This window comes from Tamandua tetradactyla, chromosome 16 (genome assembly GCF_023851605.1).
Source record: "Tamandua tetradactyla isolate mTamTet1 chromosome 16, mTamTet1.pri, whole genome shotgun sequence".
NCBI classification, from domain to species: domain Eukaryota; kingdom Metazoa; phylum Chordata; class Mammalia; order Pilosa; family Myrmecophagidae; genus Tamandua; species Tamandua tetradactyla.
In genome coordinates this window covers 7,165,721-7,190,742 of record NC_135342.1, presented here as the reverse complement: position 1 = coordinate 7,190,742, position 25,022 = coordinate 7,165,721, and the positions used below count along the sequence as shown (strand labels likewise).

The following is a 25,022-nucleotide window of genomic DNA, read 5'->3' as shown; positions in this document are numbered from 1 at the left end:
TGAAAATACCTTTCCTAACACATGTATATGTATATAATTAACGAAATTAAGAAGTCAGAACAAGAAAATGATACCCTGTTGTTATGGTTAGGGACACGTGTCAACTTGGCCAAGTTGTGGTACCTGTTTATCTGATTGGGCAAGTGCTGGCCTGACATTTCATAGGATTAGGTCATGATCACGTCAGCTGCATCCACAGCTGATTCCATTTGCAATCAGCCAAAGGGGAGTGTCTTCTGCAATTAGTGATGCTAAATCTAATCATGGGAAGCCTTTTAAGGAGGACTCAGAGACAGGTCCCATTCCTGCTTTGGCTGGTGAGCCTCTCCTGCGGAGTTCATCCAGGCCATCCATCGGAGTCGTCGGCTTTGCAGCCTGCCCTGTGGATTTTGGACTCTGCATTCCAGTGATCACGTGAGACACTTTCATAAATTTTATATTTGCAAGTGTTCCCTGTTGATTCTGTTTCTCTAGAGAACCCCAACTAATACACCTCTCTTTCTCTTTTTTCATCTTTGTCTTCTTCACTGTAGTCTTTTCCATAAAAGATGTCAATAAATAAGAAACCTTGCTTTGGTTTTCAGGAGCCTGGATCTCAGTGCCTTCTTTCTCCAGCTACTTTTCTAACTTTTGCTTAAGCAAAGGCAGACAGGTCTCATAAAGGCAGTCTACAGTATCTGGAAAAGTCTTTCTCTGACAGAAGGAACCCAGATAATGTTCAGATTATAAAATTTATTTTGAATGTAATATGGGAGAATATCAACTTTGGTCTTAGCAAGCTCTTTTCAGGCTATCCTGTTGGCACTGACCACATTTACTTCATGCAATCTCTCAATAGTGTTGCTTTTAGCTGTAGGGCGTTGTCTCCATGGGCACATCCTGACATTGGTCATTCTTTTGGTTAGAATTTCAGTCCAAATGGGTTTCCACTCCCTCCAATTTGTTTCCACTTTAGCTTCTACTTCTACCCATGACATGCTCTCGTAGAGCTTTTTGCAAATGATTTATAGTCAGCTTTCAGGATTTTCTCGGAGCTTAGTATCCATATCTTTTAACTCATGGAGAGACATTTTCATTAGAATCACTTCTTCAACAGCCTTGATTAATTTCTGGGTTTCTGTCTTACTCCAAGTGCCATCATTTCATTGGCAGCTGATCTGTGAGAATTTCAGGACAACATAAAAGCTCCTTCAAGCCACCATATTGCCAATATTTTTCCAATCATTTCCATGGAGTGCATGGTATATGTTTAATTTCTTCATATCTCCTTTACTATACCTGGCTTTGTAATTATTAATATCAAACTCCTTCTTTCTTTATAATATTTAAGTTTAAGGGTTGAGCAATGCCCTTATCAATGTGCAACCTAAATGAGTATTTCCCTTTTTTTTCAGTCTACCTTCATTATATTTATCTTACTAAATAGTATGGTTAAAAAAAAATCACAAACCAGAAAACTTCTACCTAAGACTAGTCCAACTGAATGGATGGGTTGATTCCATCCCAGCCTTCTTCTTTCCATATATATGGAGTTGGAGTCACATCAGATAATGAGCACTAAGGGACATTTTGCCTTTTCTTCTGAGCATGAATGAACACGTCTGAGCCAAGAGAGACAAATGAAGTTTTACAAGATAGAGGCACTTTATGTTCCCAGTATTAAAAATAAGCCAAGTGAAAATTACTTAATAAAAGCTACTGGAAGAGAGAGCTTTAGGAGTACTCACCATTTCTTCTAGAGATTTATACTCATTGCAACCAGGTAGCATCAAGCAAGTAAAATGAACAAACAAAAGTTAAACTGGGTAAATGGCATATAGGTAAAAAAGAAATCCAGTTTTCTTCACTTGGATAGAAATGGCCATTTGAATCCAACTTAAATTTATGCCTGTAATATGCATTAAATCTCATGTAGCTGTGCATTTGAAAAGCATCTGAGAGCTTTCTATGAAATTAGTAAGAAAAGCATAAGGTGCTTTAGATTCCATAGTATCCAATTAAACAAAACAAAGCAATTTAAAAAATGATTTTTTAAAATGATACTTTAAATATTTCATCATTTTCAATAATACATACTTGTTAGTCCTGTTCTTGGGGATTTAACTATCTAAAGGTGGCATATAACTATCCAGAGGTACAGGAGCAAGTTCACAAAAATAAAACAGTGTGAATTCACTAGCCACAGCTCCAGTCAATGGCTCCAGGTGTTTAGGTTGATTCTGGGCCCAGGCTGTTATCCAGAAGCTCATCCACTTCTATGGGTTTATCTGCAGAAGACATAACTTCTGATGATCCTGTGCTTCCCTGCTCAACAGTGAAAGTGGGGTTCCCATCAAGGAATGCAGGAAGTGAAAAGGGACTGTACTTGACAAACCATTTATCTCGGTTGGGTTTAGATTTTCTTCCTTCTTTTGTAACTGGCTGCACTATATTTTCCTGATAGTTTCTAATCCTTTTGTTCTCTGGTTTAGTATTATTGATGTACTCTGTGGGGTTCATCTGCACAGAAGTAGTGAAAAGAATCTGGGTCTATGCTATACTGTGTTCCTGTCAGAATGACCTGGAAGACCTCTAAACTGCAATCAGTAATGTGAAGATAATCTAACAGTTCAACCTTTCCCAACAGATCAATGTTATCATTCAGAATGGAACCCATCATGGTCACGGGATCATCTATAGTCAGACTGGAGGAGCCATTCAGCTAGACAGCACTAGACATGAGTGGGCTGTTTCCATCATTACCTGACTTCAGGGACTCACTGGATGGGTCACTCTGATCCCCACTCTGAATAACAGATGCATACTCATCTTCATTCTCATCTTCAACAATGACAACATCAGGGTACTGGCTATACTACAGGGATCAGATATAGCATCCCCTTTAGTTTGTGGAATAACTGGAATATTTTAATAACCTGCATTATCATCAGTTACATCATTATCTATCAGAAATATGCTCCCTTGGTTTTAGGTCTTCAGTCCAGTTGTGTGGAAATTCATGATGGTGTTTGTCAGCTGGTTCTTCGATTGCATACTAAAATAGATTCTTCTTTTGGGCTCCATTCATGTTTAGAAGTAGAAGCCTTTTACATTTTAAACTTGCAAGTTGGTCATTCTGAACCAATGTAACCATAAACTGGACAATCTTTAGAATAACTTGTTGCCATTGTGCATGTTTTGCTTGTAATTCTGAGGTCATCTTCCAAGTGGCTCATTCTTGCTTTTCAATTCAGAAAGTGAGTGCTCACTAATCTCTTATTTTATTAGAAACTTCTGAGCACTGCTTATACTTTTTGTTAAATCTTCTTGAAGAATTTTATTTTCTTCCAGAGGAAACTTTCCTTTTAATGTTTTCCATCAAATCATCCTGGCCTTGTTTGAAGTCAGAACACTGAAATTCAGCAAGACCCTCTCATTCCTGTCTTACAATGGCAGAGCCAATTTGTACTACTTTATGGAAGCCAGACATACTCAGTTGCCTCACAAAGCTTGCCATGTTATTGTGCATGAAGTATTTGGAAAGAATTTCTCTTGCAAATCTTTGTTCATACAAAACCAGGAAACTTTGGCTATTCTGGCTCCAGGTGATGAACTCATTGATTCGGGCCACCTCTACGAGCATCCATAGCTTGCTGAGAAAGGTGGCACGTTGGAACCCTGTTTCGCTGTTAACAAGGCTCAGAGATTCAAAATTCTACACCTAAAGGCAGCAGCGGCTGCCTCAGGTCAAGTATTTCCTTTTGAAGATCGTGATTATCAATTTCTCCTCTGTGCATGTGTTAGTAGACAGCATTCTGTCTGCATTGTCAATTCCTTCCTGTCAAGGATAGAAACTCCTGCACGTTTTTCTCCAATGATTTATTCCTGTTTATTGAAACCTTGTCATATTTAATAGAGACACCTTGTTCTTCAAATTCTTTAAACCACCCTAAGTCATCTCTTTATATGCATCTCTATCATCTACACTACTAATCTCACCCATGACGTGTTCATTGGGGTACATAAAGAGCCCATTCTCAGGTCTCCTAGGTGTGGCCAATGCCCCATATTCCTGGTTATATGAAAATATTTTTCATTGTTTTCTTAGACTCATTTTTATCAGCAGATACTGGTAGGTCTGCAATTTCATTTTCTAGGCTCACAGAGAGCAGGGAATCCTTCCCATGTAATCCCACCAGGGGTAAAACAAGGTTTTTATATGGGTTTTCTTGTACATCACAGAATAATTTTGTTCCTTTGCTTTTTGAAAGCATTTTCCCCTGACTTTGTTATTTAGTCATTCTGACCCATTTTTACATGATGTAGTACCTGAATGCAATTCATCTGCTTCAGAAATTTTTGCTGACCTTTGTTCGTAGCTCATATCAACATAACATCGATGCCCTTCTGAAATTTTTTCTTTGTATATTCTCACCATTTACTTTATGCACAAGGACATACATGACACCTGCTTCCTCATCTACCCCCAAAGCACTATTCTATTCTTTTTATGGTGTTTGGATATGGAATTGGCATTTTCACTCTCATTATAGATTTCTGATTTTTTCAAAGGAGAAAAAATGCATTCCAGGAAATGTTTTCTCTTTTCTTTGCTCTTAGTCATTTGAGACTGTTCATTTGCCAGGAGGAAACTTTGAAGCTTTCACTGAACCATTCTGATATATTGGCTTATATACAGAACACATTTTATTTTTGTTATCAAAAACTGGAGTGTGGATTTCAAATATGCTAGATTTGCTTTCCATTTTATTCCGATAGGGAAGCTTTTCTTTGTTTTTATGTGGTAATAACTTATATGTTTGCCAGTTAGATGTTCTTATTCAATTCAAGTTATGTGAAGCTCAAATGCTTCTCCTGCAAACATTCAAAGCTTCTACTATCCTCCTTACAACACAGAAGTGCTGTGTTATTCTCTATAACACTTTCATCTTTCTCATTCTGTAACAACCAGACATTTTAATTTAGGACAATACAACTCTCCTCTTCCTTAATTAAATCATAACATGTATACCCCACTTATTTGTGTTACCAAAATGATCTTGGAAACTACCTGTAAGCTATCTTACAAAATGCAATTACTGACAAAATAAGCCTTCTCAGAAGACTTATTTGTTTAATGGCAAGTAAATTTTCATCAAGCATTTATCAATTTTGCCATATAAACATCTAGTAGATGTAAAACTAGCTTAAGTGATCAGGATCCTGTATATGCTAAGGGAGAATATCTCAAAAATGCATGCATTTTTTTGTATTAAGCTCCAGTTAGAATTTTAAATTCATCATGTAAATGTTTGGATCATTTTAGGATTATGAATTAATTTACAATAGCCCTGAACTCTGCTCTTGATCATGGATAAATGCTACCAAGGTGCCATTCTGGCAGTCTCAGAAAGTCTGGTCTTAGGAGGCATTTGCTGAATTTAATTTGAACCTTCAGGGAAGTAACTTGCCATATTTTCTGTTATATCCTTAAACTTAAAATGCTCATGTTCAGCACTTGTAAATGTACAGCATTGAACTTGCTTTCCTTTTGGTCATTGCATAGTTAGAAGGAGTATGGTGGGTGGAGCAGACCCTTTAAGTCATCTATAAGTCTGAAGATAACGTTATTTTTCCCAAAATGGACACATTGTCAAAACATGCACATGGTGTGTGAGTGTCATTTTGTGAATATGGGTAGGATTGCATGAGTTTGTGTCAATGTGGGTCTTAGTGAGTGTGTAGAAATGTGTATTATGAGGTTGCAGAACATTGTGAGATTATTATGGAAAGTATATATTGTTAGGTCGGCAGAACAGGGAAGGACACTGCAACTTGAGCTGTGGAGGTTGTGTCACCCCTCCAAACATGACTTTTGGAACTAATGAACTGCCCCTTCCAGACGTCACTGGACCACCATCCTTAAAAGCTGCCAGCACCAAAGCCTGATCAGATGAACTCTCTTCATCTTGGGTTCGGTGAGCTCTGCACAGAAGTGCAGAAATAAACCCACCCACTTCAAATTTCCTGGTCTACCTTCCTTCTTTCTCACACTATCACCTCCTAAAACTTTCATATATGAGTATTATGTGGTAAGTATGTCAGGGGATGTGACTATGTATTTGATTGTATGGGTGCATCTGCACATGTGTTTACTTCTTTGTGCAAATGGGTAACTGAGTGTGTGTTTGCATGAGAAGTAGGGCTTCCCCAACACTATGGCTCACATCCCTGACTAGGATATCCAGGTCATTAGATTGTAAACCTGGATCAAATTGTGGAGTTTTGGAGGGAGGAAAAACAAAAGGACAAATTTGAACTCGTATTTTAAATTTCTTAACTAATTACACAGGGAACTCGTGTTCATTATTGACAAAAAAATGTGTATGTAGGTATGTGCATGTGTGTGTAAGTGTAGAGAACTGTGGTTACTACTCAGTGCCCAGGAATTGAGTAAGCAGCCTTGAATTTTCTGATAGTTGATAAATGTAGACTCTGCCTGTTAAATCATCTGATCTTCATGCTCTTATTTTGAGGGATTCATAAACTTCTCTATGGCTATGGATATTGTTCTGCTTAGACTTCTGATCACTCCTGGGGGAGCCAAAATGGGAAAGCACATTTTCTAATAAACATGTGGAATGAATCAAAAGTAATTGGCATTCAGCTGTTCAGATGAGTTCCTTAATTTCTAATACAAATAACTGCATCATATTCTTCCTGTACTTGTGTCACTTTACAAATCTTTCTCAATCATATTACCTGATTCCACTTCTCTGGCCATAAATTATGGTGAAACTAAGTGGACTAAAGATTTGTAAAGAGCTCCATGCTGTGTGGAAGGACTTCTCAGGGAAGCAGGGTCTCCAGTGAGATGCACCTACTTTGCTGCCTGTCCCTCACATCCAGACCTCAGCATTACTTGCAAACTCCATGTGAGACCCTGTCTGCCTCCAGCATTCAGGGGAAAGAAAAACCCTCTCCCAGAACCTCCAAATTCTCCTTGGAGATTCTCAGCAGGAGCTTGTAATTGTTTTCTGGTAATTAGCGCCTGGGAAAGGTTTTCTGAAATATTCTCAGCCTCCCAAGCCTGCAGTCTCATTGCTGCTGCAGGTGACATGACAATTGCAGGTTTTGGGGAGTGGAGGTCGCAGAGCCACAGGCCCTCATATCAGGCTCAGGCTGCTCTTCTCACTCTTGCCTGGCTCTCATGACTATCCCACTAAGCCCACTTACTTGGCAGCAGAAAGGAGGAGGGTGAGAATTTTGTATATCTGTTCAAGGAGACTCTGTAAAGAAAGATATATGAGGAGTCTTTGTAAGCAATCATACTGGAAAAAAGGGAATCTGCTGGGATAGAAACTGGTCAGTGCCAAAATCACAAAGACAGAAGTATCATTCCTGAGACCTGGACTGAGCTGGTACAGAGAGATGGGGGTCCCAGACCAGAAACCAACCCCTGAGAGCTCCTAGTGGGATTCTGTGACACCATAAATAAACAATTATTCTTGGTGTGTAATCCAAGTCATAAGATAATCTGATTTTATAGGTGTTAAAGTGGTACTTTTGAAATATACCTACTGTTGTGACACCATGACAGGAAACAGACAAAATTTTTATGATCACTAGGGTAGCAGATATAACAAATCCATGCATATAATAAAATGTTAGATGAATCTGCAAGCATCACTTAATCCTGTGTAGAAACAGTTTATGGGAATGGCAACTGCTGGGATAGAAATGTTTTCTCTAACTCTGAGTGTATGAAGTGCTTTTTGAAGACAGTAATTGCATCCCTACTGAAAATACAAGTGGTCTACCAATTACGGTGAGGCCATTTTCCCTTTTGAATTAGGGGAGCAGCATTTAAGAAAAGAGCAAGTTTGTAATTATGGCTTCAGACAGCAGCTATCATGGTCAAATCTACCTTGTGTCATTTTCTCTGATTTAAAAATATTCTAATATCAACCAAAAAATATACCATTTTAATTTTAAAATACACAAATTCCATGACTTGCAGGTTTAATTTTCCATATGTGTCTTACAGTTTTAATAATATTCTCATCTCGTTACTTAACTCATGTGTTAGCTGACTGATGAGTATATGAATTGCAGATAGAAATGCTTTGGTTTCTAGCCTACACTATTGCTTTTCTTTTTTTACATTTTAGAGTTTCAGGTCATAAACTTTAGGATGTGATATCAGATTGTTGAATAATTCTGGGATAGGCACTGTTATATCTTTGTCCCTGGCATAAAAGCAAATGAGTCTTTCTGTTGCAATTTTAATATTGAGCAAATCTTGCTTTCTGAAATCTAATTTGCTCGTGGGACAGGTTCCTGCAGTATTTTATACTGTAATCAGGTCATCTACATTTTATTCAGATCTTTAAAGCTTATTTATAATTAATATTGGCATCTGGATTACAGTCCTATACATAACAGGAAATTTGTTACCACCAAACTGGTAAAGTATGATATCACCAGTGCAAAGTTAAATTACAAGAGGTTAAAACAGAACTCATCCTAAATCTGGATTACTGCAAGAACGTGGTTAACTAGTTTCGTTAGTAGAGTATGGGGGTTAACTGGCATGACAGGTTCAAGTCTCCTCTTTGTCCCTAACCAGCATGTGAATGGAGACAAACCTCCCTGTGCCTAAGTTCTTATCATCTTTATAATAAAAAAAATATAGACAACAACAAAAATTGTGAAGAGTAATGAAATTAGGACATGTAGCACTGATTCATTCATTAAAATTCTCTTCAAATGTTAAACATCCAACTATCTCAAAATTGTTAATAAAAGACAAACTTTAAGCAATTCTTCCTTAGTGGGCATTAATGGAAAATGGAGAAGATTGGATTTCAGTCGATACTTAGCCCACCTCTCCTATTCTGGTGCAGTATCTTCTGGCTTTGAAAAGATAAATATCAGGACCTGGGAACAGGAAAAATGTCCTCCAGGGATTTTGCTACAGGCTTCGTCTTCTTATTCCAGGCTGAAGTTGGAGTCCTTGGGAATTTTTCTCTTTACCATTATATCTTCATTTACATCACTTGGTGCAGGTTAAGGTTCACAGATTTGATTCACAAGCACTTTGTTTCTTGCAGCTCCTTGTTCATTCTCACCGATAGCATTCTGAGGACAATGGCTGCATTTGGGTTGAAAGATTTTCTCCATGATTTTGGATGCAAGCATCCATCCCACCTTCACAGAAGGGGCCAGTTTGTGTGCATTGGCAGCACCTTCCTCTTGAGTATCTTCCAGGCCATCACCATCAGCCCCAAATGGTCAATGTGGACAGTGCATAAAGTGAAATGTCCCAAGTACATTTGCCTCTCCATATCCATGAGTTGGCTGTTCTTCACACCGGTAAATATAATTTTTCTTTCCTGTGTATGTGACTGGCAAAAGGAGAAATATTACCATCAAAAAGAGAGAAGACTTAGGCTACTTCTCTTCTATAGTTCATGACAAAATCATAGTCTCATGTTCACTGCATTGAATACCCTCAGTGCAGAATAGTAGGAAGGAATGGCAGCCACAGGATTTGACAGGGCAGAATGTGTGACACTTTCCCATAGGACTGTTGTGGACCGTATGTGAGAGAAACTTTTTCTCTGAGATCTTGCCAAACTTGCCCACCTGGAGACTTTCTTTGACTTGTTCTCTTCTGAAGCATCTGTTCATCATTTGCCTTAAGCTGTCAGACTTACAGACCACCTGTTACCTGGTCTGCTGTGGAAACATGGTCAGGTACTTCACAGACTCCCTGGCATACAGACTTTTGTCAATTAATGCTCAAGGAAACACTGAAAGGGTCTGGTGGGGAAAGGTATCAAGGTGTGGGACATTCCCCTGCTCATGGCCCTGGATGCTGGGCTCAGGTAACTCAACTCTCCCATGTCATCCCTTTAGCCCCAGGATGGCTGTGTATGTGGAGAGGAGCTTCCAGCTGGGGCTAATTTATGCATTGCTTCAATATTTCCTGTGAGCAAAACACTCAGAGTGGGTTCTCTGTCCTCATTGGACCTTAGCTAACAGAAAGTGACATAAAAATAAATGTCTTATAAATAATGGCATATTAAATTTAGTGTATTAGGATATGTATTTTTCCATTCACATGTAAAAGTATGGTTTATAGACCAATATTAAACAGAATAAAGATTTAGAGACCTTAATAAAATTTAGGTCCTAACAAACTGTAGATTGTAATATAGTAATACAGTCACTGACCCCATAAACCAGCATGACTATATGAATGAAAGATGTGTCCATATTAGGATAGCAGCCAAGAGATTTATTTTCCTTTGTGTCAAAAACAAAAGTACAATATCATGCATGAAAAGAATTATTCAACAATATCATGGCTTCTCCTAAACTTAGGGCCATGAAACACTAACATTAAAAAAGTTTGTAGGGCAGAAAGTAAGCTATTGCTTAATTATGTATTAAAATATAACCTAATAAAAACATTTTGTATTGCAGACAGATTTCTCAAAGATTTTTAAATGATGACATGCAAAATAGAATCTGTAAAGTGAAATATCTTGCACATTTTATAATTTAAAAGAGGGATTTTTTTGTTTGTTATTAGAATATTTTTAAATGAGAGCATGTATTTGACCCAGGCAGACATTGTATGGAATTGAATTATAAAGTTATCTTTTCCTTAACTTCTGCTTCACTCAACATAACAGGGAAAACAGACACACCATATCAACAGGCCTTGAATGTTTTCAGGAGAGACATAATTACCGTTTCCATTAAGCTTGTCATACATCCAAATTTAGAGAAACATTTGCATCCTGGCAGCTGCCATTCACATATACTGTCTCTGCACAATATGAAATCATTCCTATAGATTCACCTACTACTTATTACAGATTTAGAGTTACTGGAGACACACTTTTGTAATCTGGAAAATTGTTTTTATAATCTATAGGGGTAGCTGAGAAGTGACTGTTTTAATAACTACAGGCATTGAACTCCTGTTTCTTTAAAACAGAAGTTTTTGATTCATCTAGATAAGCACAATCCCTCTCAGTAAGGATTACATTAAATCCCACTAGGAGGCATCAGGGATTGGTGTTTGGTTTGGAACCCTTATCTCTATTTACATCCCTCAGGAACAATTTGCCCTTCCTGTGTGCTTTTGGTGCTGGACCCAATTCAAATTCTGAAGAATCCCTTTTCTGATATGATCACTTCCCTAGACTCCCAATGTGCCTCCTTCCTTTGCAGACTTTCCTCTCAGGCTGAAATAGAAAATAGTCATTGACTGCTACCACCTACCAGGATGGTGGGCTCCATGTGATGGGCATGACAGACAATGTGTGTGGAAGGGAGGCAGAAGATCCTGAGTTATGGGTTTGAGGTTCTGTGACCTCACCTACCCACAAGTCCATAATTATCATTTGACCTGGTGTGGTCTTGACAGTGCAGGATTGGGAGCTGAGAATCTTTCTGAAAACATTTTTCTCAGTGACTAATTATGAAAACTACTAGTATCAGTAGGTCTATCCTGCATATTAATTCAATTAATATGACATTCTGAAAACAGAAACTTACGCCGTCAGAAATCAGATCAGTTTCCATAGAGATTAGGTTGGGAACAAATAGTGATTTCCAAGAGACAGAAGGAAAATCTGGGATCCTGAAAAATCTCTGTAACTAGATTGTGATGATGGTTAGAACACTATATGTATTTCTACAAATTTTAGAACTGAACACAAAAGCAATAATGAAATCTGCTTTATGTAAATTAAGCCAAAATGTAAAAGTTTGACATGGTTGTTACATAGTCAAAATGCCATAAGGATAAGCACAGAAATGGTTCAATGACTTTTAGTTTGTTAAAGATGCTAGAACGCAACTTGTAAGGAATGGAACAGCTTTTATTAAAGGTCTTTATCCAGTTACAAGTCTACAGATGTAATGGCTTAAAAATGTCCAAACTGAGTCACCCAGAAAAGGGCAGCTTGACTTCAAAGGAAGGCTGAATTGCCTCTGGAATTTCTCTACCAGCTGGGAAGGTATGTGGCTGGCATCTGAGGTCCTTACTTCACTCCACGGGGCAAAACTGTGGGTTCCAGCTTTCCAAGCATTTCATGAGAACATGGCCATGTCTGCTGCCCTATGGCTCCTTTTTTTTTTTTTTGATGGAAGGTAATGGTCTCAGTGGCCTCCCCTCTGACCATCTCTTTGCCCCCAACCACTCCAAATGTCTGCATTTCTGTCAGCTCTGACCTGTCTTTCTTTATCCATGAGTACACTGAAGTACTCCAGTAAGCTAATCAAGACCCACCCTGAATGGATGGAGTCACATCTCAATTTAATCAAAAGTTAACACCCTTTTGGTGCCTCTCTGTGGAAATGATCTGATCAAAATGTCCCATCCCTACAATCAGGACTAAAGAACATGGCTTTTCTGGTGAACATAAAATTTTGAAACCTAGAAAAATGACCATTATCAGTATTCAATTAAAGAGTCTGTTTATTAAATTTCTGAAATTTATTAAGGTACTGTGTCTAAAGTCTTCCCTGGGACATATGTATATTTTTGAGTAAGCTCAGAGTGTTGTTCTCACTGCAAGAGCAGTGTTGACTGGGGAATAATGTTGCATGCATCTCTGCTGAAGCCTACTCAGATCCACTGGTGTTGCTGGCTCCTGATTCCCCATGGAAGGAATGGGCCCTTTGTTCCACAGAAGAGGCCTCAGCTACATCTCCATCGTGCATTGGATCCTAAGAATTAGACAGTTGGGCTGGGATGAGCGAGGCTTCAGCAGGGAAGCCATAGGCTGCCTGGGTGACCATGGCATTGAACTTCTCTGCTGCGAAGCACAGAGGTCCCTGGAGATAGGTGAGTGTAGATAGTTGCTCCCAGGTCAACAGGGAATGAACCTGGTGGGTCCACACCTCTACCATGTCCTGATAAATGTCCTCAGACAGGGACTGCAGGAAGGACACAAAGCTTTTCCTAAGAGGTGGTGGCTGATCTCCTGGGGGACTGGGATTCGGGCACAATCCTGCACCCAGTAGATGACCTTGAGTGTCCAGTGTGGTATTCACCTAGGTTCTTCTGGATCTTGTTGTAGTCACCAGAATTGGAGGCCTTTCTTTTCTTCCTTCCATAGATCATGTTGTGTTCAGTGACAAGACAGGACCCTATGGGAAAACATGTGTGTGTCAATCGCCTGACCCCACTTTCAGTTTTCTCACCAGGAGTGAGGTTTCTCCAAACCCCAGAAACACTCCCCCCTCCCTAGCATAAGAGCCTCTGGAAAGAGGCAAGACCCATTCTCAGTCCCCAGTGCTCCCTGGATTCTGGCATCTTCAAAGACACACTGAAGTCATCATTGCCCTGGATAGACATATCTGCATGCCTGCCTGTGGTCCTAGCCACCTAAAATTAAACTCCTACCTGGTTGCCCAGGCTTGATGTCCCTGTTAGGGGCTTTCTTCTTCCTGTATTTCACACCACGAGAGCTGCCCTCAGATTCTGTGGGTAAAGAGAGAGTAGATGAATGCCCATAAGTGAACACTCCCAAAACCTGTTTCATCTGGGACAGACAAGTCACTGTCGTTGCAAATGAATTTCAGTAACCACCTGTTCCCCAGAGTCTGGGGTCGGCATACCTCTGGCTGTCAATGAGCTCCCAGCTCTCTTCTCAAGGACTCTTAGTCACCTCAGGCCATGGACCTCCTTCTGGGAGAAGAATAATATCCTAAATGAAACTCCTAGGCAGCCATTTCTCATTTTGAGCCTGCTTTTCTTAAAATAATTCCTTAATGGACTCTTCAGAGAACCAAGGCTCTGGGACAATTCCTGGTCCAGATTTTTGGGTCATTCTGTCAAGGAGGCTGTTCATTGTTCCTGACAGTTGACGTGAGATCATAACATTCCACATGAGAATTTCCACCTTTCTCAATGCACCCTGAAGACTATAACATCATTGTCTCATCCTTTCCCCCCAAAATAAACCCAAGAAAACATGTGTGTGTCTGCATATTTGCTTGCATCCCTCCATTTAACTTTGTAAAAATACCCCAATGCCCTACCTTATCTTTGGATGGGGCTCTCCCTCGACCTGCATGAGACTGTTTTGTCCTCTCTATCAGGTAATATTTCCTCCATATCAAATCTCTTTTCCTTAAAAAAGCTCAGTTGGAAAGGTGGCTGTTCTGCAGCCCTTTGGTGGAGGGTCAATGAAATTTCACTCTCCAGTTTCCATGCTGATGTTTGAGCCCAATGGCAAGGTCCTCTCTCTTCCTGATCCAGGGTCAGAGTGAAGGGTGACCTGGAGGACCTGCCTTTTATTAGCTTCTCAGACAACTGGGTGTGATTTTTTTTATGATTGGTTGTGACGATTCCTCTGCCCACGTCTTCCCCACCCCCCACTCATTTGCTCCCCACCTGCTTTGTGATTGGAAAATTTTTCTATTTCTTCATAGAGGGCACCAGATATAGACAATGCCAGAGATATAGAGGGTCCAGTCATGACATCAAAAGCCAGGAGAACAGAGTCAGTGAGCAAAAGAGGCAAAATGTCAGAGTCTCATCCCAATGTCATCTACAGTCAAAGCCTGCAACTTTTCTGCAACTTCCTCCACCATGAAATGAGAATATCAGCATGCCAAAATGTAAAGGCAAATTTGAAACATTCCCTGTATATTTGTGGAGTACTGTGTATGTATTTTCAATCCTCTTGTCTCCTATAATTTCACGCTATATAAAGTACAGGAATACTGATCTCAGAACATAAGTGTAGATTGAAACTGCAACCATGGTGTCTGATTTAATGTCCACTTTAAGGCTTGGGATAAGAGGAGAGTCAATCCAAAGTCTGGAAACACTGGTTATCACACGAGGAAAATTTACCATCAATGGTGTCAATGAACATATTTCAAAAATACCACACATTGTCAAGAAAGCTGTGGAGGGCCAGGAGCAATCAATCAGACCCAAGCAGAGAAAGTCCCCACAATGTTGGGGTGGAATGTCCCCAAGAGTTAAACAATGACCAATATTTAGGAAACTGAGAGATGTCCCATTAGGGATGATCTCCCTGGGGCCTACAAATGTTGTGGGGCTCACTGAAAGAGAGACCACACAATTCAAAACTGCAAGCCAATTGGGAGTTTTTATTAGCTGGCTGGCAACTGACTCAGATGTCCCTAATGAGACATCTGGTGGCCATAGGTGTTAGGAATTGAACCCAGAACCGAGGTCCAGCCTAGGGGAAGGCCTCAGAGAGAGGTTCCTCTGCCCCAGGTAAGGACCAGGGATGAGGCTGGTTCTACAGGACCCTCCAAAATTATACAAAATCTGGTGGACTCATCTGTTTCTGGAAACCTCACCATTGAGTGCAGCTCTGTTATTGGATCCAGTGAAGATCTCTGAAAGACTGGACACAACATTGCTTCCGAGGTCCAGTTCCAGAGCAAGACATTGCCTGGGTCTATGGGTTAGGAATTAGTTAGGGATAACATTTTGCTTGTTTTGATTTGTTTTGTCCATTCTCTCAACTGTTGGTCTCATTGCATTCTGTGCCATTCTTGTCATAATTGCCATGGGTCAGTCAAGTTCATCTGTCTGTACTTCCCTTCAATGTTTTTTAAAATTTTTCAAGAATTTCAGCAGAGGGCTGGAGACTGCAGAGCCCTTGTCAATGCCCTTGACTTGGAAAAATTCTGCTCACGGGAGTGGCCAACTTTTGGTTCTGGGTGACCCCCTGAGTGAACCACAGACCTATCTATAGCTTATAAAGTCCAAAGGACAATTTTTGGTAATCCAGGCCACCCTGACTAAATCCCCTATATATTAATTTGGATTGAAATTTTAACAGAAAACCCCAAGTGGTTATGGTCTTTCCTGGAGTCCCAAAAAGAAACTCCCCCCAGACCCAAAATGGCCCTCTTAATAAAAACCTTTAAAAAATAAAGGACTAATGGGATCCCAGTATTGACAGGACCAAAGGAAGAGCCATCCTTGATGGATCCTCCTCCATACCTAACAACCCCTCTGCTCCCTCTGAGACCAGAGGAGAGAAATGGCCAAGGGGTGATAACTAGCCCATCTGATAGCCAGGAGATGACCTTCAGTCCTTCCCATACCAGAAGTGGCTCTGCTTACCACCCTTCTTCTGGTTCACAATCACTGGATTCTTCCAGAGATCTAATTTTACCCTTGGGCAGTTTGGCCCTGCCCCAGGGGATGTCCACCCACCTTTCATGGTCTATGTCCCCTTTTCCTCTAGTGATCTGTATAATTGGAAAAACCAGAATCCCTCTTTCTCTGAAAAGCCCCAAGTGTTCTTCCTCTTGGAAACTGTATTTTTTACCCACTAGCCCACCTGGGATGACTGCCAACAGCTCCTCCAGGCCCTCTTCACCTCTGAGGAATGACACAGAGTTAGGAGAGAGGTGAGGAAGTTAATTCTTGGACCTGATGGATAACCTACTATTGAATCAACCTGATTAGAGCCTGTGTTCCCCACCACCCATCCCGGATGGGACCCCAACACTGATAGAGTTAAAAACGCTGTCAATCGATATCACCAGACTCTTCTCTGGGAAATAAAAATAGCAGCCAAGAAGCTGACCAATTTTTCTCAGGTAACCAAAACCATACAAAAGCCAGATGAGTCTTTGACTGCTTTCCTTGAGTGCCTCCTGGAGGTATATCGCTTGTACACCCTGTAGATCCAGAGGCGCCTGAAAATAGGCAAGCCATAAATATAGTATTTGTCACCCAGTTGACCCCAGATATAAGAAAACAGTTAGAGAAATTAGAAGGATTTAAGGGTAAAGTGCTGTCTGAACGGATAGAGATTGCCCAAATACTTTAAATAAGAGATGACCCCGGGAACATGCAGTCCAAAAAATAGCCAAAATTTTAGTATCTGCAATGGCTGAACAGGAAAAACAAAAAGGCTAATGGAAAAGTGTTGAAAAAAGAAAGGGAAACCAAGGAAAAAGGTTGGGCCTAGGTGCAAACCAATGTGCCTACTGCAAAGAAAATGAGTGTTGGAAAAATGAATGCCCTAAAAGAGGACTTAAAGGACTGAAACTGGTCCCTCTTCTAGTTGAAGAGGTGAATTGATGGGGCTGGGACTCCATTCTCTTGAGTCCCTGGGAGCCCAAGGTCACCTTAGAAATTGGGGGCAGGCCTATAAAATTTCTTGCGGATACTGGGGTGACTTTCTTTGTCTTCCAGCAAGCAGAAGGGCCCATATCTAAGGAAAAAATCCCCATACATGGAGCAATGGGAAAGACAAAGTCTTACCCATGGACTAAGACTAGGATCACTAACCTTGGGGAAGGAACTGTCATCCACTCATTTCTTATAATGCCAGAATGTCCATAACCCCTTTTGAGTAGAGACCTTCTCCAGAAATTACAAGCCACCATCTCTTTCAAAAATGATTTGGCCAAGCTCTCCTCCAGTACAACCCCTCAGCAATCTCCTCACTTGCCCCTTATTGGAAGAGTATTTACTTAATGCAGAAGTGGTGCTGCCAGCCCCAGGCCCGTATTTGCAGGAATTTAAAGAAAAAATATCAGACATATGGGCAGAAACTAACCTACCAGGATTAGCCGCCCACTGGCCCCCCATTGTTGTCCAGCTGACTAGCACCGCCAACCCAATCAGAGTCCAACAATACCCAATAAGCTTAAAGGCTAAAAGAGGCATTGCAGTCCATATCAAAAGACTCCTGGAGGCAGGTATTCTAGTCCCCTGCCATTCAGCCTGGAACACCCCCCTTGTCCCAGTACAAAACCTGGGACTGATGATTTCCAGCCAGTGCAAGATTTCTGAGAGGTTAACAAAAGAATTAAAACTATTCACCCCACTGTGCCTAACCCATATATGCTCTTAAGCCTGTTACCTCCAAGGCAGCAGGTCTACACTGTTCTGAACTTAAAGAATGCCTTCTTTCTGCTTTGCCTGGCCATAGTAAGTCAACCCATCTTTGCTTTTGAATGGACTGACCCAGAGTGGGAGTTCTGGACAACTAACCTGAACTCGGTTGCTGCAGGGTTTCAAAAATTCTCCCACCCTGTTCGATGAAGACTTAAGCCAGAATCTGTCTCGTTTTAGACAAGATCATCCAGAAATAACCCTCCTACAATATGTGGATGACCTCTTACTGGCAGCTAATAATCTGTCAAACTGCAAAAAGGCAACTGAAAACTTGTTACAGGAACTAGCCCAGTTGGGCTATCAGGTGTCAGCCAAAAAGGCCCAACTCTGCACCAGTTCAGAAACATACTTAGAGTATGAATTAGAGAGAGGAAAAAGAACTCTGTCTTCTAATAGGATTGAAGCCATCCTAAAAATACCCCAACCAAAAACTAAAAGGCAGGTACGGGTGTTCTTAGGAGCTGTTTGGTATTGCTGGCTCTGGATTTCCAGGTTTGCAGAGAAAGCAAAACCCCTGTACACAATCACAGGGGGAAAGGAGGAAGCTCTAACCTGGACCAAGGCTGAGCAAAATGCTTTCACAACACTGAAATAAGCACTTGTGAGTGCTCCTGCCTTACCTTGCCTGACCTGTCCAAACCTTTTCACTGAAACCCAAGGAATAGCAAAAGGAGTCTTCATGCCAATGCTAGGACAATGGAAAAGGCCAGTTGCCTACCTGTCTAAAAGACAAGACTATGTGGCAACCAGGTGGCCAAGCTGCCCCTGAGCCATTGCCACCAGTGCCATTTTAGTAAAAAAAAAGCATCCAAATTAACTCTGGAACAGGATTTACACATAGTGGCCCCACATTCTGTAAAAACATTACTAAGGAGCCCAACTGAGAGATGGCTCTCAAATGCCTTGATGACCCAATATCAGGCATTGCTACTGGATCCCCCAAGAATGCACTTCTTAAAAATGGCGGCTCTTAACCCTGCCACCTTGCTTCCACATGAGCTCTCATGAACCGGAGGGCTGACCTCACCAACAACCCCTCACCAATTCCTGATGAAAAATTATATACAGATGGGAGCACTTGCATCTCAGAGAGAATCAGGTATGCAGGGGCAGTGGTGGTAACTGTGGATGGGGTCATCTGGGATCAGGCGCTAAGATATGGGACTTTGGCCCAGAAGACCAAACTAATAGCTCTGATCCAGGCTCTAATGTGGGGAAAAGGGAAGGTTGTCATCATCTACATGGATGGCAGATATGCCTTCACAACTGTGCATGTCCATGGGGCACCATATCAGGAGTGGGGACTTTTGACATCGGGAGGAAAGGAAATAAAAAATATACCAGAAATATTCACCTTGCTAGAGGCTATCAGATTGCCAAAAAGGGCAGCCATTACACATTGCAAAAGACATCAGACTGCCAAAACTCAAATTGCTAGAGGAAATGCCCTGGCTGATAAAATGGCAAAAGAGGTTGCCCAAAAACCAGTGGGGACACTGCAGATACTTCCTGCTTTACCAGGGCAAGTGCTGCCAAGCCCTCCAAAAATATACCAGGGAAGAAATTAGACTGGGCAAAACTCTGGGCACTAAAACAGATCTGGATGGTTGGAAAATTCTCCCAGATGGGAGAATCTTAGTGCCAGAGCACCTGGGGAAAAATTTGGTTACCCAGGTTCACCAAAGTACACACCTGGGCAGTACGAAATTAACTGAACCCTTATAGAGAGATTACTACATTCCCTGATTGCAACAACAAGCCCAGCAGGTATCATCCAGATGCCACATCTGTGCCCAAGTGAATTCTGGCTGAGGGAAAGAAATGCCTCAAGGAACAAGGCTGAGGGGACAAGCCCCAGGAGAACAGTGGGAAATAGACTTCACGGAAATATTACCTGGTCCATATAGATACAAATACCTGTTAGTCTTCATTGACAACTTCTCCAGATGAACTGAGGCATTTCCTACCAGAACTGAGACAGCAAGAATAGTAGTAAAAAAACTAAATTCTGAAATTGTCCCCGGATTTGGCCTCCCAACTGCGGTGGGGTCTGACAATGGGTCAGCGTTCATCATGCAAGTTACCCAATTTTTAGCAAAAATATTAAAAATCAAATGAAAATTACATTGTACTTATAGGCCTCAGAGTTCAGGGCAAGTTGAAAAAATGAATAGAACAATAAAGGAAATTTTAAATAAACTAAAGCTTGAGACTGGCAAAAACTGGGGGAGTCTCCTTCCATTTGCCCTCCTAAAAACTAAATGTACTCCCTATATTAAGGAAATTACCCCATATGAAATCATGTTCAGGCAATCACCCCCACTAATCCCTAAATTGGGAAAAGAAAAAATAGCTAAATTAAATAACCATTCTCTTCTAAAATCATTACAGGCCCTGCAATCTGCCACCCAGAAGCTCAGAAACTGGTGAAAGCAGCCATTCTGGGACCAACAAATCCTGTCCCTAAAAAAGATCTATTTCAGGTGAAACCCAGAGACCTAGTCTGGATAAAAAAGCTTCAGTCAGCCACCTTGGAGACCCGGTGGACGGGACCCCTGCCAGTGATATGAAAACTTATTTTCCTGGTCCCCGTGGCTGACCACGCTCTTGTCCATGGTAGCGGGGCCCCTAATTCTCATATTATTAAGCTTAATGTTTGGACCCTGTGTAATCAACTGTCTAACCTCATGCATGCAAAGAAAAATACAAACTATTAAATTATTAGTCCTTGGAACTCAATATCAGCAAAAATAATCAAAATAAAGAAACAATGATTTGAGTATCTCATAAAACCAGTGGGGAATGTGGAGGGCCAGGAACAATCAATTGGGCCCTAGCACGAGCAATCAATCAGGCCCAAGCAGGGAAAGTCCCCACAAAATTGGGGCAAAATGTCCCCAAGAGTTAAACAATAGCCAATGTTAGAAAACTGAGAGAACAGGATATGTTTTGGCAACAGTTAACATTTTTCTGCTTCTATGATATGCTTGCTTGCTAGCAACTGCAAAACCACAACATGATTTTAGCCTTTATAAACCCACCTTGAAAACCTCTGGGGGCTGTTCTCTGAATCTTCCTTCTTGGAAATTTCTGCAGCAAACGCCAGCCGGATAATAAAGACTCCAAGTTGGCTTGCAGATTTGAATTATGAGGTCTCTCTTTTGGTGCACTGCACAACACCTCAATTCTCTAGGTTTGGCAGATATTCAAAGATACATTTTCTTATGAAAGAATTTTTGGTTCTCTTGAAATATCAGTGACTCTGAAATGTATTCTTTTTGTGCAATTTTAAGGAGTATTGTAAAACACTGTGACCTTATTTTAGAAGAGTCAAAATTCTAATCTAGAGAGTAAACAATTACAAATGATACATTTTTAGCATAGCTTAAATATTTGTACTTAATAATAGTAAAGTAAGTTACCCAAACTCAGAAAAGATGCATATGGAATGCTTATAGTGTTATAGTGTAGTCTCCAAAGATGGAATCAACTCGAATGTCTAACAATTGACTGATGATGAATTAGTCAGCATAATCAGGGTTCTCCATAGAGATATATAGATATGTGCATGTGAAACTATTGAGAGATTTATTACATAATGTCCCTAAAGCTTCCATGAAGTTTGACAAATGTGAATTCTGTAAGGTAGGCTGCAAATTGGAAACTTGATGAAGGTGATGAAGTCCCCAGAAAAAGCTGGCTGCTTGAAGTAGAGATAGAAATTCTTTTTCCTGACTGCTCACATCTTCAGTTCTCACTTTAAGATTTCCAACTCATTGGATGAAGAGACTCCTCTCATCTCTGTTTGGAGATGTAATCACTGGGTAGATGCAATCAACTGACTAATATTTAGATCCATCTAAACCCTCACAGTAATAATGCCAGTACTGGTACTTCCTTGACCAAACAAGTGCACACCATAATCTCAACAAGTTGATGCATGAATTTGGCCATCATAGATGTATAAACTAACTGTGTGTGGATACAATGAATTAATAATAAGCAATAGAAGTAAACAAACTGGTGATATATGCAAAACAGGAGTGAATATCAAAGATAGTACACTGAGTGTAGGAAAAAGTTTCACAATGCCAATACACAATATGATTCTATATATATGATATTCTGATAAAGAGAAATAGATAGAGAAAGAAATCCTTTCATAATTTCCTATTTTGTGATGTGAGGTGAGGTTGTTGATTTCAAAGAAAACTTTTTGGAGTACTGAAAATGTTCTATACCTACGTTGTGGTTCTGTTTGCATGTCTATATACATTTGTCAAATCTCACAAGTGAACACCAAAAATATGTTAATTTTCCATGATATAAATTATCTCAGTAAATCATACTTCAGTAAAGTCTGTTACATAATTAAGTAAAATTATGTGGAAATAGGGAATTTATCATAAACCCAGTAACCAGGTCATCAGCAGGGGAGGGACAAACACCCTGACACTTTCTACTTCCCCAGTCCCAGCTAGAGCCTCCCTGTGCATGAAATTCCCCAAGGCCACTTGGCTGGGGAATCTGTGAAATATCTGTTCATGTGTCCACAGCACAGCAGGTGACAGGTGACAGGTAGTCTGTAGGTATGATAGTTTACAGGCGAACGATGGGTAGAGACTTTAAGTGAGAAAAGGAGCCAAAGAGGTCTCCAGGTGTGTATGTTGGACAAGGCCTAAGACCAAACCATTGAGCTCTTCCTCATGTGTGCTCCATGGCTGTCCATGGGAAAGAGTAGCACATTCCTGCCTTGGCAAATACTGGTGCTGCAGTTTATTCCTACTATTCTGCATTCAGAACATCTTCCTGATGGCATTTTGTCCTTTAGCATTCTTAGGAGGTTAACACCATCATAGTAATTGTCCCCTACTCTAAATGTCATGGACATATGATCAACTCCCTGCCTGGCCTCTAAATCTCTTCCCTTCCTGACTTGGTATAAAGGATCCCTGTCTGATATTTTGCTGGTGTAGGTGGTAAAAGTCAAGTCACCTCAGATAGTCTCATCTAGAAAAGTCCTAAACCCTCTTGTAATCTTAATTCCTAGCCACTGGCAACACGTGGTGTGATAGAAATTTTCATAGTCCTGCAGATGAATTGTGACCAACTTCTTAGAATCTGTTTGCATGTCTCAGAGCCTCAGCTGGAGCTTCTAGTAAAATGCTCCTATATAGGCTTTATGTAAACATTTGGTGGAAATAAAAAAGATACCATCCAATAACCGAAGGTGTACTCATAAGTTATGTCCAAAACAAATGTGCACCTTTTGAACCTGCAAAGTTTAATGCCTAAAGGTGGCACTGGAATACCTGTCTTTGTTACAAGTCTGCACCCCTAACGGTGGTGCCAGGGTCTTTTTGCCTAGTGTCTACCCAGGTATCATTTGGTTGTGTTTTCTTCCCTTCCATTTTCCAGTCTCCCAAGCATGACTGGTGATATATGCAAAACAGGAGTGAATATCAAAGATATTATTGCAGATGGTGCCCAATCTGCAATAATTACCCAAACTACATGCTCTCTCCCTTACTCTGTGCCTGGCACAGACACATTCCTTTCCATGGATGTTCTCTGAAAATTCCCCACACCTCCCACAGATGGTTGTAACAAACAAAGATTGCTGTGAGCCACACAGGCTCTCTGGCATCATTAGAGGTGCAGGTGGGATGGAGCAGCACATCAGAGGGTCCATGAAGCAGGGACAAGTAAATCTGCATCACAGCTGAGGAACCTCAAGATTAAGAATTCTTGAGGTTAAATTGAATTACAAGCAAAGCTGCCCAATGTTTCCTTACATGGAGGAATATCTTCTATGATATTGGTCAGGTAATTAACTTGCCATCTGGTAAGACACACTACTGCCATTCTCCAAGGCTGTTTGTTATATGAAAGTTCTTAAAACATAGTGAAGAATAGAAGTTGATACAAGATACTAAAAGAAGAAAAGGAAAAATAAATCTGAGACACTCAAAAAGAATTTTTCCCAGTAGCATGTAAATGTGCCTTAAAAATTGGAATAATCAATCTTCCATGCAAAAAAAGCACATATAAAATTTCTGAGAAGTAAATTAATTTTAAGTGTGTGGTGCTATGAGGTTGTTAGTAATGGAAAATCATAGAATGTAAGAGATAAGATCCCAGGAGATTCCATGGAAAAATCAGTGCCATGGGTAAGTTTAGCTGTGTGAGACAGTGAAAGAAAAAAAAATAAAAAGCATACTACAACATTGTCAGAATAATCTGACATTTGTTATCTCATTGGGGAAAATTAAATCCTACTAATTATACAAGTAATTAATTATGAATAACTTGCTGATGTAAATTTCAAAGATAAAAAATATATTTTTAGAAGAAAGCAAAGGATAACTGTGGTTTTAAAATAGGCATAGATTTAAAAATAGATATATGCAAAAGAAATCAGAAATTAGAGTACATTGAAATTAAGAACTTTTATTCAAAAGACAGCATGATAGACAGTGAAAGAGCGACACAAGGTGAGTCAGAGAGAGAGAGAGGAGAGGAACAACAGACACTAAGAAAGGATTTCTCTGCAGCATACACAAAGAAGTCCTATAGACCAGTAAAGAAAACAGACATGAAAAACAAGAGGCAAAAAATGGGCAAAATGAACAAATACACACTTAAAAAAAGATTTTATCCTACATCTAATAAACATGCAAAAAGTACTGAAACAAATGCAAATGAAATCACTACTTGATACCATTACATACTTACAAAAATGGAAAACACAGAACATTTCAAAGGCAAAAATATAGATACAGCATTAACCTCACTGTTTTTGGGTGTGAACATCAATGCACACATTTTAGAAAACAGTTTCACAGTATGTCCTAAACATGAAGATACATAAACATATGAAATAAAATTGCCATACCATGGACAGACTTGGGAGCAATTCATATGTGTGCCAAGAAACATTTTATAAGATTAACATCCAGCATTATTCCTAACAGCCCCAATCTGAAAACACTCACATAAGCATCAACACTAGAGTGATTAAATTGTTTGATATTCACACAAGAGAATCCCATTACCAATGCTAATGAAAGAGATGCAAAAATTTGCAAAAATATAGATGAATTCAAGACAA

The 25,022-nt window shown here is 40.2% G+C and overlaps 1 protein-coding gene and 2 pseudogenes across 1 annotated transcript; all 3 read right to left on the bottom strand.

Annotated features, from left to right (window-relative positions):
- Positions 1–2,099: 2,099 nt before the first annotated feature.
- Positions 2,100–3,776, bottom strand: LOC143658265 (heat shock factor protein 2 pseudogene; annotated as a pseudogene).
- A 152-nt stretch (positions 3,777–3,928) lies between these two features.
- LOC143658264 (transcription termination factor 1-like) lies at positions 3,929–4,745 on the bottom strand (annotated as a pseudogene).
- An 8,200-nt stretch (positions 4,746–12,945) lies between these two features.
- Positions 12,946–23,603, bottom strand: LOC143658263 (uncharacterized). Its single transcript, XM_077130438.1, has 4 exons — positions 23,442–23,603; positions 20,953–21,100; positions 13,409–13,486; positions 12,946–13,152 (listed from the first exon to the last, which is right to left on the bottom strand). The coding sequence occupies exons 1-4, from the start codon at positions 23,601–23,603 to the stop codon at positions 12,965–12,967; spliced, it is 576 nt and encodes a 191-aa protein (XP_076986553.1). The 3' UTR covers positions 12,946–12,964.
- Between the last annotated feature and the right edge of the window lie 1,419 nt (positions 23,604–25,022).